General features: G+C 40.5%; 1 protein-coding gene across 1 annotated transcript; it reads left to right on the forward strand.

The window, feature by feature from the left end:
- The first annotated feature begins 5,096 nt into the window (after positions 1 to 5,096).
- smad3b (SMAD family member 3b) lies at positions 5,097 to 16,493 on the forward strand. Its single transcript, XM_008276844.1, has 9 exons — positions 5,097 to 5,496; positions 10,672 to 10,865; positions 10,967 to 11,101; positions 11,463 to 11,537; positions 11,635 to 11,685; positions 13,013 to 13,225; positions 13,342 to 13,479; positions 13,619 to 13,763; positions 14,673 to 16,493. Exons 1-9 carry the CDS (start codon positions 5,294 to 5,296, stop codon positions 14,794 to 14,796), a joined length of 1,278 nt encoding a protein of 425 aa, XP_008275066.1. The 5' UTR covers positions 5,097 to 5,293; the 3' UTR covers positions 14,797 to 16,493.
- The last annotated feature ends 401 nt before the right edge of the window (positions 16,494 to 16,894 follow it).

The following is a 16,894-nucleotide window of genomic DNA, read 5'->3' on the forward strand; positions in this document are numbered from 1 at the left end:
CAATAAGAGCCCTCCACTGCCTGCAGCTCTCTGAAATAAGCAAGTTTTAATGTTCAAGAGTAATGCTTAATTATCCATACATGGCCATTTACAAGCATATTGCCACAGGGCTCCAGCTTCACAACAGTCCCCAGTCTAATAGAAGATAGCATTATTGCATGCAGTCAGAATTATTCACTGCATTACCCACGATTCATAGCATGTATTAACACAAGCAATTTCATGCATATGGATACAGTGGGTCTTAGCAGGGGAGCTCCTGATTGCTCTGAAACTAATTTCACAATCATTAGTTTTGGTGGTGCTGTGAGTGACAGAGTGGATTTACCAGATTTTGGGAAATGACAAGTTCCACAAGCTTTGTGTCGAAAATAATAAAAGATAAAAAGTCGGATCTATGCGGAGCTCTGTGTTCTCCAGAGACCGTGTACACCGACAGCAGTGCCGTCAGTTAAAGGAAATCTGCGTTCATTTTCAAACTTTTCCTTCCAAAAAACAAACAAAAAAAAATGGACAAACAAAATAATAAGTAATGATAGTGTCTGCCACCTAGAACGTCCATCCATGAAATAGATATTATTTTAAAAAGATTCATCAAGGGAGAGGTCCTTCCTAAGTACAGGGCCGAGAGCTTGAGGTGCAGGCCGAACAGAAAGCCATTTCGCCTGGAGGTGAAGTTAATGATTCATGGCCAAGTGCTGCATTCTTTCCATATGTAAGATGAGGAGATATTTCGCAAAGCCTCTGAATCAACTTAATGCTGTTATGGGCCATTGTTCACAATAAACATGTAAATTGTGTTTATGGAATAGCATATAAGTCACTGGGTTAATGGCACTGATTCACAAATAAATTATAATCACAGTGTGTCGTAAACATGCTCGGGCAAAGGCAAAGAAATACAACAACAAAAAAACATGAAACGCAAAAGAAAAGAGCGAAAGAGAATAAAGCAAAAAGACAATTTCATTTAACTGAAAATAGTGGCATTTCTAATACGCTCCGGCAGCACGACAGTAATGCTCAAAACCAGAGATATGCAACCAAGGTAGAATTCAGCCTTCATTCGTTTCCTTATTTATTTCTCTTTTCAGATGAGACACTTGCCTTTTGTTTAACATTAGCAAAATTGTAAATATCCATATGTGACAATACACCGCATTTGGAGTTAACTGTTGTAGCAATGATGGAATGACGCCACTAGATGGAGATGTGTTATCTGTTTTCCTTACCTTACGCTCTGTAGTTCAACCTGCGTACCAACTAGTGAGTTCATGTGATAAATTAAACCTGTACGCCTCAGATCTGCTTGCAACATCAGAAAATACAAACAAATGAAAGGAAAACCAACAGAAAGTGTTGAGCCACCAGAACAGCTTCATTGCACCTTTACGTCGATGGTCTAGGTTTCTAAACTCCTGCTGGAGGGATGAGCACCATTCCTCCAGAAGATATTGTGTTTTAAAGACGGGAGTGTCGCCTTTGTCATCCTGTGAGAGATTACAGAAATGCTTAATCATGGGATAAAGGTGATCACTCAGAACAACCTTGTGCTGATTTAGAGTGACTCTGCTGTCTATGGGGATCAAGTGGGCTTAAACCATACCAGCGCATGGGGTCAAGGGTTCAGGTTTTGCATTTGTCATCTGTCTGTGTATCAAAGCAGTACTCTCCGAAAAATGATGCATGAATGTAAAATAAGTGCAGAACAAGAGATTATAAGTTAGACTGTAATGCTACATGAATGGTTAATAAAGTATTTACTAATCCTTTAGATGACTGTTAATAAGAACACGGTCTGAGTTGTCAGGTTGTGAAAGATCCCCATGGACAGTGATGACCAGAGTGATAGATAATGACAGTAACAACAGTAGTAGATGAATACAAACTAATGCTTTTCTTACTTTCTTTCTCATATGCCACTGTGTGACATTTGTAGATGTTATTGCTGTGCGATTTATGTAGATTTTAAGTCCAGATACTTATAACTAATACAAAAATCATGCTGGAAGAGGAGGAAAGTCCAGCCAGAGAGGTTTTCATACACAGTCATCCTAAAGTTGTTCCTACTGATGGCTTAGAAATGTTCCATTAAGCACAAGCGAATGATTTATTGAACACTGATAAAGTCATCAGTTGCTCATAAACGTCTTATAAAGATTGCTTTATTGTTCCCATCTGCATATAAGAAGCATAAGCGATCACACATGCAGGCACGTGTGAGAAAAACACAAGCGAAAAAAAAGGAACCTACAGAGCGACGAGAAGCACAGCGAGGAGGCAGGCAGCGGGGAGGATGTGACAGTCTATCACTTCCACGAGTCCGAAGCCAGAGGAGGAGGATTTGAGGGTGCTTCGGTTCAAGCCAGAGGGAGGGAGAGTGGAGGGAGGTCACTACTGCCCCAGATTTAGAGGTGCCACTGTCTGGGGAGAGATTGATGGCTGCAAGCAACAGATAACAGCTTGCAGTGTGAAGAGAGATTAAAAAAGGAGGCAGAGATTGTAGGGGGGAGCTGGACCCCACCCACATGGGGCTGCGCTGAACAGCAACATCCAGTTCTAACACACTACAATTAGCTGCTGAGGCAATTACAGGTTTGCGGAGGGTAAATGTGACCTACTCTTATTTTTTTTAATCATATAATATGCAGGAGGCTGTCATCCATCCCACAGAATTTGCGTTTGTGGCAACTGGGTGAATAGATGCTCGAGGAATTTTAGTCATATTTAAGTTTTATGAGAATTCAGAGGTGTCATAACACTTTAAATGTCACTGCAATTTGCCCATATGGACTCACAGAAGACCATTTACTCTAATTGCTATTCCATCCTTGTCTAAGTATTGTTGTGACAGCAGCCCGGCTGATTGGGCCCCGCCAACACATCCTGCTTGTTTCCCACATAGCCCATGAGTGGTCCATCACAATGCCATTGTTATCCATCAGATTGTCTGCAGTCATTACTTATTCAGCCAGCCGTCGTGCCTTTTGTCCAAAATCATTCTTTACTCCGTCCCTAAGACCTTCTCCTGCCTGCTGTGGCCCATCTGCCCCCCTGTCTGACACATACTGCATGACCCACACACACACACACACACACACACACACACACACACACACACACAAAAGCTCCCCACACCAGCTGTCCAGCTCGTGTCCCATGGCAGTAAAAGGTGCCGGCCCCGGAGCAAACCATCCGAGTACACAAGAAAGCAGTGCTCACCGCTCTGCAGCCTGCTACTTATCAGTAGCAGGAACGTTTTTAAGCCTTTCCAGCTTTGATTTTACTTGAGCAGGATGATTTACATACACACACATGCATACAAACTGCTGACCCACACTGTATAGGAGATGGACACCTGCATGTAACAGCTGTGATGCTCCATCATATACACACTGATAAACATGTTAGTATTTTATATGTATAAACACTATGAGCAGGAAGACAAACCCTGTCAGAGGTAAGAAGCTCCACCAACACAACTGCTCTCCTGATCATTCATTTTAGTTGCGTCTTTCCATGGATGGTAGCCGTCTTGCTGATCTTTAAAGAAAACTGAAATGATTTTCCTGGTCTGATGAAATCAAAAGAAGTGGTTTTGCGGTATTTTGATGTGATATTTAGACTGAACAAAACAAGTGTATGTTTTTTTAAATAGGAATATACAAACGCAAAGTTTTGTTTAAGTTACATGAGAGTCATATGAAGGGCTTTGCTTCAGCTTGAGATATAAAACTAGGACTTCTGAGGAAAGATGAGGGAAGAAGCACGTGAAGCTGAATTAAATTAAAGTATAAATAAAGCATCATTCCCCTGACAGGAAAATATTCATTTACAATTTGATAAACTGTTAATTGTTTAAGTTTTTCAATTAAAAATGCCCCAAATTTTTCATTGTCTACTTCAAAATTGGGAGACTTTGTTGATTTTCATTGAGTTATTTCACAGTAAACTCAGTATTTCGGAGGTTCAAACTGTTAGGTTAGACATAATAAGACATTCCAAGATGTCACCTTGGGCTTCAGGAAACTAATATGGGCCAAGTAACTATTTCTGACATTTCATAGATCAAATGACTCATTATTTAATTGATTAATCAAGAAATTTTTTATAGTAACCCATTAATAAAACAATCATTAGTTGCGCTGTAAGCCCTGCAGTGTTTATCGTGATAATTGCTAAAAAGAGGGCACACTTTAGTTACCAGCTCACTGCTCCACACAGAGTGAGAGGTGTCCTTTAATCGGCCTATTACTTTTCGGGTGACACTGCCAAGATAGCTGTAATATTTATTTAAGAAGAAGGAAGTAAGAAGTCATGCCAAATACTTGCTTATAAATAGACATCAGTCATTGATGGAGGTTATAAATAGAGAGAAGGAAAACGGGCTGGTCCAGGACAGGGATATTTATAGCACAGGCACACTGCTGTTTACTGGAGGCAGCAGCCTGGGGTGCACTTATCAATAACACCATAAAACCCCAAATACCACTGTACACACAGTAGCCTCCCTCATCCATTTCTGGAAAGATGCATCTGAAGTGAAATTAAATCACTTTTATGAGGGGATCAAAGGGATTACTCCTGAGGGTCTTCTATTCATGGCCACAGTAAATGCAAAAGTTGGATCACTTTTCAGTGTTGACATATCTCTGATTACAACATTTTTTCCATTTCTTAAATGTGATGTTGAATAGATGCATTGAACAGGGTTTCAGGGGCGTAATATAACCCTCTGACACTGATAACACAGCATAAATTAAAAATGATTTAAGAGAGCAAATTATTTTTAAAATGCACCACATGTTGAACCTGAATTTGCTGAAAGACAAACAGGAGGATTTGTGAGGAAATGTTTTAATCAGCAGCTCAGCTGGTTACTGTGGATTTAAAAGCAGGATCATGGATGCTGGATTTATTTTACTCCACTATACTCTTTAATTTGGAGTTTGGAGAGTAATGTGTAGAAAAGTTCGGCTACATATGTGTTGACACACTTGCCTGGTACAGGTGGAGGACAGACCAGCTGACTGAGGAGCAGGAGGAGGGGCAGCAGTCCGCCTGGCTGCCGGAGCCGCTGCTCCGCTCCGACACACAGCCGACTGGAGCGGAGAGAACCTGCGTCGGTAGCCGCCGCTGCTGAGCCCCGGCAGCGACCAGCCTTTCCTCGGACTGGAAGTTTAGCTAGCGAGCTAACTAGCTGCCCTAGTCGTACTTATTACAGGAGCAACGAACTGTGCTTTCGGCAATTCTGGACGACTGAATTAACTAGTTGCTTTAGTTGCAATTTAAAATGTCTATATTACCGTTCACTCCTCCGATTGTGAAGAGGCTCCTGGGCTGGAAGAAAGGAGAGCAGAACGGGCAGGAGGAGAAATGGTGCGAAAAGGCTGTGAAAAGTCTGGTGAAGAAGTTAAAAAGAACGGGACAGCTGGATGAGTTGGAAAAGGCCATCACAACACAGAATGTCAACACGAAATGCATAACCATACCCAGGTAAAGACACACACAACCTCACTGACTGCTCGGCTAGCAAGCTAGTGCTGATGACAGCTAGCGTTAGCCGAGCAGCTTGCTAGTTAGCCGGAGCTAATATTAGCAGTCAGGTGCTTTGGTATTGAGCGAGTTTTTTTTGACAGGTTGTTAACTCAAGCATATCAGTTATCATACTCATAGAAGAAAATATAAAACGTTTGGTTTTAAGCAGTGGGTTTTTTTTTATTAGCTTTAGCTGCTAGTAAGCACAGCCCTGTATAATACTTCCAGCTAACATTAGCTGATGAACTTAACCCGCGTTTGAATTAAAGAAATCCTTTGCTGTGCACACATGTGGCAACCAGTTGGTATTTAAAAGTCTGAATTACATTTTAAATACATGTGATTTTCAGTTAACGTTACAGTAATGATACATAATGCCTTTCAACACATACACTTAAGTCTGTTATGTCATTTTCAGCGTTAGTTCGCACTGAGAGCATGACCGGTGGACCTCCGGTAACCTGCTCGTGTGATTCTGTCATTTTAAGGGCAAGGCACACCGCAGTAGTGCTTAGTGTTTCTCAGCAAGTTTTAAAAACCTCTAGACAAGGTTCACCTGCTTGACATGCAGGCTGTAAATCTAGTGCAACATAAACACATCCACAGTTCACACGTGTGATAAACAGGAGAAGGAGTGGTTGGAGAAGCTGACTTGTGACTCACAGAGGATGTTTAGACTGGACTTTCTGGGAAAGTTGTAATAAGCGTTCAGTTTGGGATTCCCCATATGGGAAATCCATCTGTTCAACACAAGTTCAGATATGAGGTGGACTCACTGCGGTGATGGTGCTCTGTGCAGACCTACAGATGTGTCCTCAGTAGTTTGCATCAGTGAACTGAACTATTTATGCAGTTGAACTAGTTTACTTGCTGGACACAGTCTGCAGTAATCAGTAACAGTGAAAATTTAATCTTAAACAAAATGAAGTGTTTCCAGAGTACACAACTTGGTGAAAAGGACATAAATGGACATAAAAACAGGGTCAACCGTAAATATGTAACTTCTACAGTGTGAACCATTGCTGGTGTTGGCGCACTTCCTTGTATTTTATTTCATTTAAAAAAAAATCTAGACTCTTTTTTTTGTAAATTTACAGAAAGCCAACAAGACAGGTTCACATCTTGGCCCTGCTAATAAATAAATAAAAAGCAGTACAGAAGAGCTACTGGCTTTATTATTTGTTATTTTTATTTATTTATTTATTTCAAATGTAAGATTTAAATAGGCAGCTTGTAAGACTGATTGCTACCAAACTGGGATTCCCCCATCACGGTCCGTGTAGAAGTCAGAGCATGGGTGGTAACCTACTTTAATAACTTATCCTCAGTTCTTGGGAATGTGCTCCGGGCTCTAGGGAGGGCGTGGGCCACTGTTTGGATTGTGGTTCAATTTCAGCGAGGCAGAGACTGGAGGCTTACAGAATAACAGCTGTCTTGCAATCTGTTGGGGATGCTGTACTTTCATCACCTCCTCCAAACTGTTTCAGAGAGAAAGCGTTTGTCAGCGATTTAAGTGGTCAAGTACATGCCTGAAGTGCTAGTATCTAGAGTGGACTTAACCAGCAAGAAATTATTATGTACTAAAATGCCTGAACTGTGAAGCTGAGAGCAGTATACATAGTGATTTATAACACCAATGAACTCAACATGGTTGGTGAAAACATTTGCATTTTTGCTTCAAGCTCTACATGTTAAAACTAAAAAAATCGAATTTTGGTGTACTTAATTTCTATCGAAAGCAATGAAGCAGTTAACTCTTACTTTTCTAACAGCCTATTGTTGTGTGAGGTGTAGAATTAGAGATGTACAGTTTGTGGTTGATGTATTATTGGCCTGCAGGTATGAAAACTAAATCAATGCCATTTTTCCAATAATCAGATCTCCGCTGTTAATTATATGAGATAATGCAGAGCATGCTGTCGACAAGGGAGGCCACATAAAACCAGCTATAAACTATGACTGAAAATATTTTAAAATGTCCTCTATTCTTTTTCCATTTTCCATTTTTGAATTTGTAAAAAAGGGGCTGCAAGGTGGCTCGGTGGTTAGCACCGTTGCCTCGCAGCAAGAAGGTCGCCGGGTCGCATCCCAGTGAGGACACCCGGGACCTTTCTGCGTAGAGTTTGCATGTTCTCCCCGTGCAGCATGTGTTCTATCCGAGTTCTCAGGCTTCCTCCCAGACAGTCCAAAAACATGTTGAGGTTAATTGGTGATTCTAAATTGTCCGTAGGTGTGAATGTGAGTGTGCTTGGTTGTCTGTAGCCCTGTGATAGACTGGTGACCTGTCCAGGGTTTCCCCTGCCTTCACCCTAAGTCAGCTGGGATAGACTCCAGCCCCCCATGACCCTAGTGAGGATTAAGCAGTGTATAGATGATGGATGGATGGAATTTGTAAAAATAAAATAACCAACATAATCGGTTATTTATGTCTAGCACAATATGTCCTTGAATTAAATAGTTTTGCATCTTTATAAAAAATTGTGTTCGAGCAGAGAACTGATATGTTTTGGGTGAAAATTAACAGAAAAGATTAAAAACTGTGGAACTTAGCTCCCAGGCTGGTATTGAAGTAGAGACACAAAAATTCTAGTGCTGTGTAAAGTATGTGTTCTACCAAGAAGGTCACCAGATGGCCCCTAAAACCAACGCTGTTACCACTTTATATGTGCTTCAGCAAAAGCAAGCACTGGGTCCTTCATCTTCATGGGTTTCTGTAATACAATATAAAGTGCCGGTCAGGTTTTCGCTTTTGGCAGGAAGCGTTTTCTCCCCCGCCCCAGGAATTTCGTGTGATAAGAGGATTGGTGTCGGGGCACTTGTGAATCCCCGGGCGGCAGCTGTACAGTTGTTGTTTCTTCTGCTGAATAGGAAGGTTGCCTCAGTCCAGCTGTGTGCCAGAGTGATGCAGCCCAGGCCAGCCTCAGCAGAAGGAGTGCTGACCTCGGCTGACCCAGCCAATACACTGTGTTGTGCTGGAAGATGAACTCCTCTCCTCTGCAGCAGCCACTGATATAGCCTGAATGCTCGAGTGAAATTGTTTAAAATCAAGGCAGGATGGTGATCTGCACTTGTGTCTGGAAGATGGATTAGGTGTCACACTGCTGAAACGTAACTGTGTGTGTGTGTGTGTGTGTGTGTGTGTGTGTGTGTGTGTGTGTGTCAGTTACCCTGAGCATCTTTGTTTGATCGAGGTGGATTTGTCTTTTTATAAAATAATCTATTTTATAGTTTGGAGGTGTCTATCAGTTGAATTAGTTGATGGTTTTAGTGCATCAAACAACAAAAATAAACAAAAAAGCATAATTTCTCTGATTTGACTGTACTTTTTGAAATGTGAGCCATAAAGGTATTGGACCACTACCCAGAGCAATCAAGCTGATTGGACAGCAGGTCCAACCACAGTAATGTCCAGTTATGTATTTGCATATGACATGAAATGACAGTCATTTCTCGTGTCATGTCTTGCAGATAATTAACTGGCTGTAGGAACTAGCTGATGCTGGGAAAAACCTTTTGTCATATGATTTGAGATGTGATACTGACGGTTGCTTGTGTTTTAGCAGTGTCAACAAATACACACCAATGCTGATGATAAACATAGACACATGATTTGGTTGAGTCCAACAAGCTGTTACTCATTCGAGATAGATTTTTTACCTTCCTTTTCTTTTTAATCATGCTAAATGTACTTCCAGCCCAAACATTTTTAGTGTTAATCAATGTGTTTGCTGTACACTGTCTTCCCTTTAACAATGAAATCATGAATGTAAATCCCTATGTTGCCTGAAGCTGTCCTGTTCGTTGTCAGCTGTTGGTTTGTTGGTGACATCAGTCAGTCTCAGGTCACTTTCAGATAACTGTACCCGAGTACTCTGCCCCTGCTTCCAACTCTCCTGCTGATATGTGCACTTATGTCATCATTTATCCAACGCTTGTATACAGAGTACAAAAATCTGCAGCTTATCCACTTGATACAGTTCCTACACCCAACTTGACAGTGTAGTGGAGTGGAGTACCTCTTTATTGGTGCTGCTTTTGTTTTGGATGCACAGGAACAGAGACACTCACCACACTTGGGCATTTTTATGACTTCTGTGTAACTGATTTGGCTTTTTAAAAATTTATTTATTTTTTTAAACTGATGTCTCGTTAAGATTCTCTTTCATTGTGAGATTGTTCAGCTGTAGCCAAGTTTGCAAAAGTGACAGACATTTGTTTCTCTCTGAGTATGATGCAAAATTTTTAGGCGTTTTGGATGTATGAATTCCATCAATATCATAAGATTAAGACAATACTTCTTAGGGTTGACGCAAATATTGATATGATTTAGTATAAGAAGTTGTTTGATACTTAATAAAAACTGCTAATAGCATTATTGTTCTAAGTGCTTGAAACTTTTGCACAGTACTTCACTTCATGAGAGGCTGAAGAATGAGAGCCGTATGTTTCTTGCCTGACAGCTAAACAATGAGTTGAACTGTTGTTGAGTTCATTTGGAAAAATGCCCACATCAAGGATCTGGTGCAGTCCTTCCTTTCTATTGTTACTCATTTGAGTCACTTAGCAATATGCATTGTAATACACTGTACAGGTACATAAAAAGTGATGATATCCGGCTTCGTCACTTCTTGTCCAGAGGCCAAATAGTCCTCATTCCACAGTCAATAAAATTTTAGCTACACTATGAAAGGTCTATACCACATTATAGTCGAAAACATTCTCAATAGGCAAAAAGTTCCACTTGGATAATGCCATTAAAAGGGGAAGAAGTTTCTTTAGACTTTGTGCCTTATCTTTTGTTTGTATTCCAACCTGACTTGTGTATTTAGCTTTTGTTGGCAAAAAATGTTTTATTTTGGAATTATGTTAAAATGGTAGGTAAAAAAGCAAACACTCTGTGAGCCGTATTGAAGAAAAACACTTTTTGAGCTGCTCTGACATCAGACAAATGCTTTGTTGCTCTGCCCTTTGTAAATGTTGAGCTACCATGTTGAAGATCATTGATGCATTAACAGCTGATAAATTGACCTCAGCATCTCAGTTTGAAAGTTTGCCGAAAGTAGAAATGAATTCCAGGTTCACAGGGCAACGCAACATGGAATTAATCTGCTGTGACTTTCTGCTGTCTTATAGGTCTTTAGATGGACGTCTGCAGGTGTCCCACAGAAAAGGTCTTCCTCACGTGATCTACTGCCGCTTGTGGCGCTGGCCAGACCTCCAGTCTCATCACGAGCTGAGGGCTGTCGACCACTGTGAATTTGCCTTTCACACAAAGAAGGATGAAGTGTGTGTCAACCCCTACCACTACCAGAGGGTGGAGACACCAAGTGTGTGCTGTTAATTGCTACGCCATCCAAATTACTGTATTTAAAATAATGCTTTTGCCAAACTGCACATAGAACTGAACTGGTGTTTTGTGTGTCTCCAGTTTTGCCTCCAGTCCTAGTGCCACGACATACAGATATCCCCGCTGAGTTCCCACCACTGGATGACTACAGCCCATCCATCCCTGAAAACACCAATTTCCCTGCTGGCATTGAGCCCCAGAGTAACTATATTCCTGGTGAGAAAAACTGTGCCACTCATTCTGAACTTAAAGTGTGTGAATTCTTTTTCTCAGGGATGATTTAGCTTGCGGCTTGTTGGGAGATGGCCTTTCCAAAAAAAATTGTGTTTTTGACTCGAGTGTTCACATTAAATATGCAGTATTATAGGAACACTTTGGAACAAAAGGGAGCTTGACAGTAAGCAATAAAGCCTGTCTTGGAAAATGCTTCATTTATTTATCGTAATGTTCTCTGTCGCAATACATAATAAACTTGTTGTTGTTCCTAAAGGCACACAAACTATGCAAGTTAACAAGTTTTAAATGTAATGTTGCAGTCAGGAGTGTGTGCTTATTCGTCTGTATTTGTACGTTACAGAAACTCCTCCACCAGGGTACCTGAGTGAGGATGGCGAGACAAATGATCATCAGCTCAACCACAGCATGGACACTGGTGAGTCACGTGACTGTACACACAACCGAAGCTCGTACTGTTGTAATTAGGCCTTATTGTGGTGACAAACCGGCCCTCTATTACCACTCTATTTCAGGTTCACCCAGCCTGTCGCCCAATCCGGTGTCACCCGCAAACAGCAATCTTGGTAAGCGAAATAAAAGCTTTACTTACTGAGCATATCATACATTATGCGCACGTATCTGGTTGCTGGCGATGGCATTTGGTTAAGTACATGTAATCAAATTACAAATGTTAGTCATTCATTTACAGTAATAGAACTTTTTTTTTATATCGCTCTTTAGTTCTTGTTGGTTGAGTTGTAAAGCAATACGTTGCTCCACCCCAACAGTTGATGGCAGAAGGGGGTTAGTTTGTATAACAGAGCAGTGCTGACGATAAGAATACTCACACACTATAAAATAGCATTTATGATTGAAGATGTATATATAGGGTAATGGATTGTTCTCAGATTTTAAACATATGTCCAAATCTGTAGGTGCTGATTGTGACCATGAAGCTGCACTTTAAAACTGAACCATTTATAGAAAATGGAAAAGGTTACATTGTCTTGTCACTGGAAGTAAATTGATAACTTCAGTCAGTACGGAGAGACAAAGAAACCACAGTGTAAATTTAAATTTCTGTGTGAGGCATCCTGGAGGCTCAGCTGGCTGGGGCACACAGTGTACACCATGTATGCTACAGATGTGAACATAGTTTCATACATGCAGGACCATTTCTGAAGACTTTCTAACATGAATCATCTTGCAGCTTTGGGCCCGTCCCTACCTGACTGTACCTGATGACCCTAGTTACTGTACACATGAATACGTGTCCTCTACATAGAGCACATGTCCAGTCCTGTTGTAACTGTTATCTCTATAAAATGTCTCCTATGAAGGGAACATTCTCCCCGGTGGCTCTCTTCAGTTTCCATTCTCTTGATTTACTTTTTTCTCGTGGACATTGCAATTTATCAGCATGGTGAGCAAAATGTTTTAACTTTCTTGGTGATAGAAAGTTCGCAGAGGATAAGATTAGAATGTCTTTGTAAGATTGAGTGTGTGAGCGTCTGTGTGTGAGACTGATGAGCAATATACAAGCAGTGAGTGGTCTACGTCTGGGAGGCTTAGCCTCGGGCCAGTAACAGAGTAAGTGTGGTATGAATGGAGGCTTTGTCTATGGTCTGTCCTCGTCTGTGGAAAGGCCAGCTACAGACAGCTCAAGATAATGCAATAAATATCCGGTTGCCAGGTTATTCTATCTATGTGGAAAGCCACCGGGAGGTCATTGTTAAAAAAATAAATAGGTACGTCATGTCTTGTCCGTTCCTGACTGGGGCCATGTGGGTCGTGGGAAAGAGTTTTATCAGCAGTTTGCATCTTCATAATAAAATGTTGTGGCCATAAAGCAATTTACCTGTACTCATGAACTTAATTCTCAAATGTCTCTTCATCTCACCACCTACCCAGACTTGCAACCCGTGACGTACTGCGAATCTGCCTTCTGGTGCTCTATCTCCTACTATGAGCTGAACCAGCGTGTAGGAGAGACCTTCCATGCGTCCCAGCCCTCCCTCACAGTCGATGGATTCACAGACCCCTCCAACTCTGAACGCTTCTGTCTGGGCTTACTTTCCAACGTCAACCGCAACTCAGCAGTAGAGCTCACACGCAGACACATAGGTACTCACTTCATTTCACATTGCCCATGTAACCTCTGATCCAATTTGCCTTTCATATCTGATGTAATCAGCAGGTTGTTGTCTGCTACAATAAAATCTTTTCTATTCCCTTTCCAGGACGGGGCGTGAGGTTGTACTACATTGGGGGAGAAGTGTTTGCAGAGTGTCTCAGTGACAGTGCCATCTTCGTTCAAAGTCCCAACTGCAACCAGCGCTATGGCTGGCATCCTGCCACTGTGTGCAAAATACCTCCAGGTCAGTATGAGACTGATGCATATGAACATATGAAACCATCAGGGACAGTAGAGCCATGAGTTCTAATGACGTCCTGACACAGACATCTTTTTTTGTTCTCTACGCTATTAAACCTAGTAATAAAAACTCTCTTTATCAGGTTGCAACCTTAAGATCTTCAACAACCAGGAGTTTGCAGCGCTGCTCGCCCAGTCTGTCAACCAGGGCTTTGAAGCTGTCTACCAGCTGACCAGGATGTGTACCATCCGCATGAGTTTTGTTAAGGGTTGGGGAGCTGAGTACAGGTAAATATTTTTAAGCTGCTTTGACATTTATTGACTGAATATGTTTTTAGTGTCCATGTAGCGAGCATGTAAAGATGTGAAAACTAAGATAGGCATAAGACAGTAGAAATGTCAACTAGTTCTTTTTGAAATGAAGCTTGGCATCAGATGCTAATACAAATGTCTAATATGTTCTTTGGTAATGGTTAAGAATGGTCTTTCAGTAATTCAGAGAAATCTTGAATTCAGTAATTAACTTCAGAAAAGAAACGTATGAGCACATTCATAGTTTCTTGATTTTTCACTGAGGGATGTGCATATGTCATTTTAATTTCTAACTAGGCGTTGAACTTTTTTTAAAAAATCAAAGTTATACCAGACACAAATTATTATTCAAAACAGTGTAGTTTTATATACTGTCAGTCAAACCTGGAGTGGCTCTTTAAATTCAATTCAGAGGTGAAAGAAAGAAGATGGATTGTTGTGTAGATACGGTAGCAGGAGGAAAAGGAGGGTGATGGGGGGATGGTGCAGCTGTGAGTTGGCTACAGAGGAGGAAGAATGCAGCAGGCATGCAGTGATGAGGGGGACATGGAGTTGGGGGTGAGCATATTTCAGACTCCCTTTGCGAAGGGGATTCCCACTGGACTATGAATGGTGCGTGTTGTATTTCTGGCACCAAACACCTCGGAGAAAAACATCTCTGGTAGAAACTTGAATGACTTCAGAAATAGCCTGCAGAGTTGGCTTCAGGGTTGGTGTTAATTCAACTAAAAATACTGAGTGGACTATATTTTTGCATCGACTGTAATGACGTGACATTAACAAAATACACGTGTCAGTGACTTTCAATCTATGATGCTGTGATGTAGTATTAAAAAATGCCGCTGGCAATAACACAGTGTTGCTCCTGTCCTCTTTATCCTGCAGGCGTCAGACAGTGACCAGCACCCCCTGCTGGATAGAGCTTCATCTCAACGGTCCCCTGCAGTGGCTGGACAAGGTCCTCACACAGATGGGCTCTCCCAGCATCCACTGTTCTAGTGTTTCATAGGAGCACCACTTGCATCCCAGCAACCCTTCTTCCCATCCACGCACTTAAACACCAATCATATAGGAAAACTCAAGCATTTCTCAGTAATAATAAGGAAAAAAACACCATTAATCAAACCATTCGAGCACCTTTTCCTCGCCGTCTGACCTTTTCATCACATGTATAGCACTTTCTTTAGAAACATTTTGTGTCTCCATTTAATTTTTGTTTTAGGTTCCTGTACGTTCTTTAGTTTTAATGTATTCAGCAGACAGCCACATGGTATTAACAGTAGATTTCAGAAGAAGAAAAGAAAAATCAGTTCTCTTCATTATTCATTCAGATGTTATTTCACTGCTTAGTGTTGTAGTTTTTTTTTTATTTAATTAAGAAGATTGAAATGTTTGTTTCCCAAGTTGAAGCTATGGAACAACTTCAGCTTGGCCATCTTCTACACGTTTCAAAACATTTTTGATTCTATGAATTAACTAAGATTATGAATACGCTTCCATCGTTGTCGTTTCAGTGTCCCAGCACCACTCTTTGTAATCACTGAATTGGGAGGCTTATTTATCAATTGAACCATGAATTTACATGAAAAATATCATTCGCTGTAGTGATTTCATATATTTAATTAATATTTTAAGTACAAGGTACTTTGTCCATATTGATTTATCTGCATTAATGAAAATGTCGATTATCTGATTGATCATTTAATTGGTATTTTATCTATTTTAAGAGAAAAAAAAAAAAGACAGCCCCATTGTTTCTGGAAAAGAACCCTTGTATCAAAACTATTTTGCTCAGTGAAAGAGACATTTTATAAGTTATTTTTGCATATTGTCCTGCATGGGAATATATTTTTATTATTGCCTCAATATGATTGTACATAAATATTTATAGCTTGTGATTTCTCGTAGTCATGCATTGCTTATAACAGCGGACCCGACTGACCTCTGGCATGGGTGGATTCACAATGACACTTTGCTTTAATGACCCAAAACTTGGCCTGCCTAAGTACGAGCTTTTCTAACCGGGGTCAGCTAGTTGTTACGTGTGACACACAGGATTACTGTACCAGCTATTACAGTTATTTTATAATTAGGGACTGAAATACATTATGTGTCAACATAGTGGACCGAGTGAATTTAGGCACCATGTGACTTCAGCGTGAAGGCTACTACGAACAAGACTGTGCTTCATCCATTGATGGCATGTGGAGTGAAAACAAAAATGCAGGTTTTCTCACGTATTACAAACTGTTAATCATAGTACACTAAGCTCCTTGTGGGTAAATGATGCACTTCCAGTTTACTGTGTTGATCAGTGTAAAGCTTTAGTTCTAGTGGTAATTTGCTTGTCCAATAAATACTGTATATTACATGTACATTGCTATGATATAAGGCATGTGTAATATGCTCACTGTCCTTGGTCACCGTCTTTGAAGCCACCATGTTAATCCTGCACTCACTTACAGTACATAAGTCTGAGTCACCATGTAATCTATTTAAAACAGTTACACGGTGCTACACTAAAACACTGTGTACTACAGCCGTTAGGTAGTTGGTAGATCTGTATCAGTACTTGTGATATTCTTAGTTGGTGGTTTTCTTTTTCCAAGTCTTACGTACATGTTTTTTCATGTAGCCTAATATTTGTTCTCCAATGACCATTGTTTTATCCGTGAAATTTTATTAAATTGCAACAGAGAAAAAAAAGACTTCTGCCATTTTTTTTAATAGAAATATTTGTTACACACAGTGACTGAAAAAAACAGAAACCCTTGTGCATGAATGCAATCTGATATTAGTGTCGTGTAATGTATGCCACCGTTGGGAAAGTGTCAGAGGTAATGAGTGAAACCCATATACAGCTGTGGTGGTATCTTGTTGGGTGACGCAGTGTGAGTAGGGCTGTAGCAAGCCTTTTACCAATCAATCAGTTGTTTGAACATAATACATTTTGATTGTTTGCCAAGATGATATCTTCAAATGTCACATAAGAGTAGGGAAATCAGAAAGTATTTAAATATATAGAGAGCTGGAATCAGAGTATATTGACTTTTTTCATAAAAATAATACTCAATGATTAATCAATTATCAAACACGTGATTAATTTT

This window comes from Stegastes partitus, unplaced genomic scaffold, assembly GCF_000690725.1.
Source record: "Stegastes partitus isolate 25-593 unplaced genomic scaffold, Stegastes_partitus-1.0.2 Scaffold81, whole genome shotgun sequence".
Classification (NCBI taxonomy): domain Eukaryota; kingdom Metazoa; phylum Chordata; class Actinopteri; family Pomacentridae; genus Stegastes; species Stegastes partitus.

What these genes read in the sequence shown, in the direction of transcription:
- smad3b (XM_008276844.1), top strand. Translation starts at nt 5,294, where the DNA reads ATGTCTATATTACCGTTCACTCCTCCGATTGTGAAGAGGCTCCTGGGC. An exon ending in ACCCGCAAACAGCAATCTTG is followed by an intron (nt 11,686 to 13,012) that starts GTAAGCGAAATA and finishes CCACCTACCCAG; the next exon opens with ACTTGCAACCCGTGACGTAC. An exon ending in GGTTGGGGAGCTGAGTACAG is followed by an intron (nt 13,764 to 14,672) that starts GTAAATATTTTT and finishes TTTATCCTGCAG; the next exon opens with GCGTCAGACAGTGACCAGCA.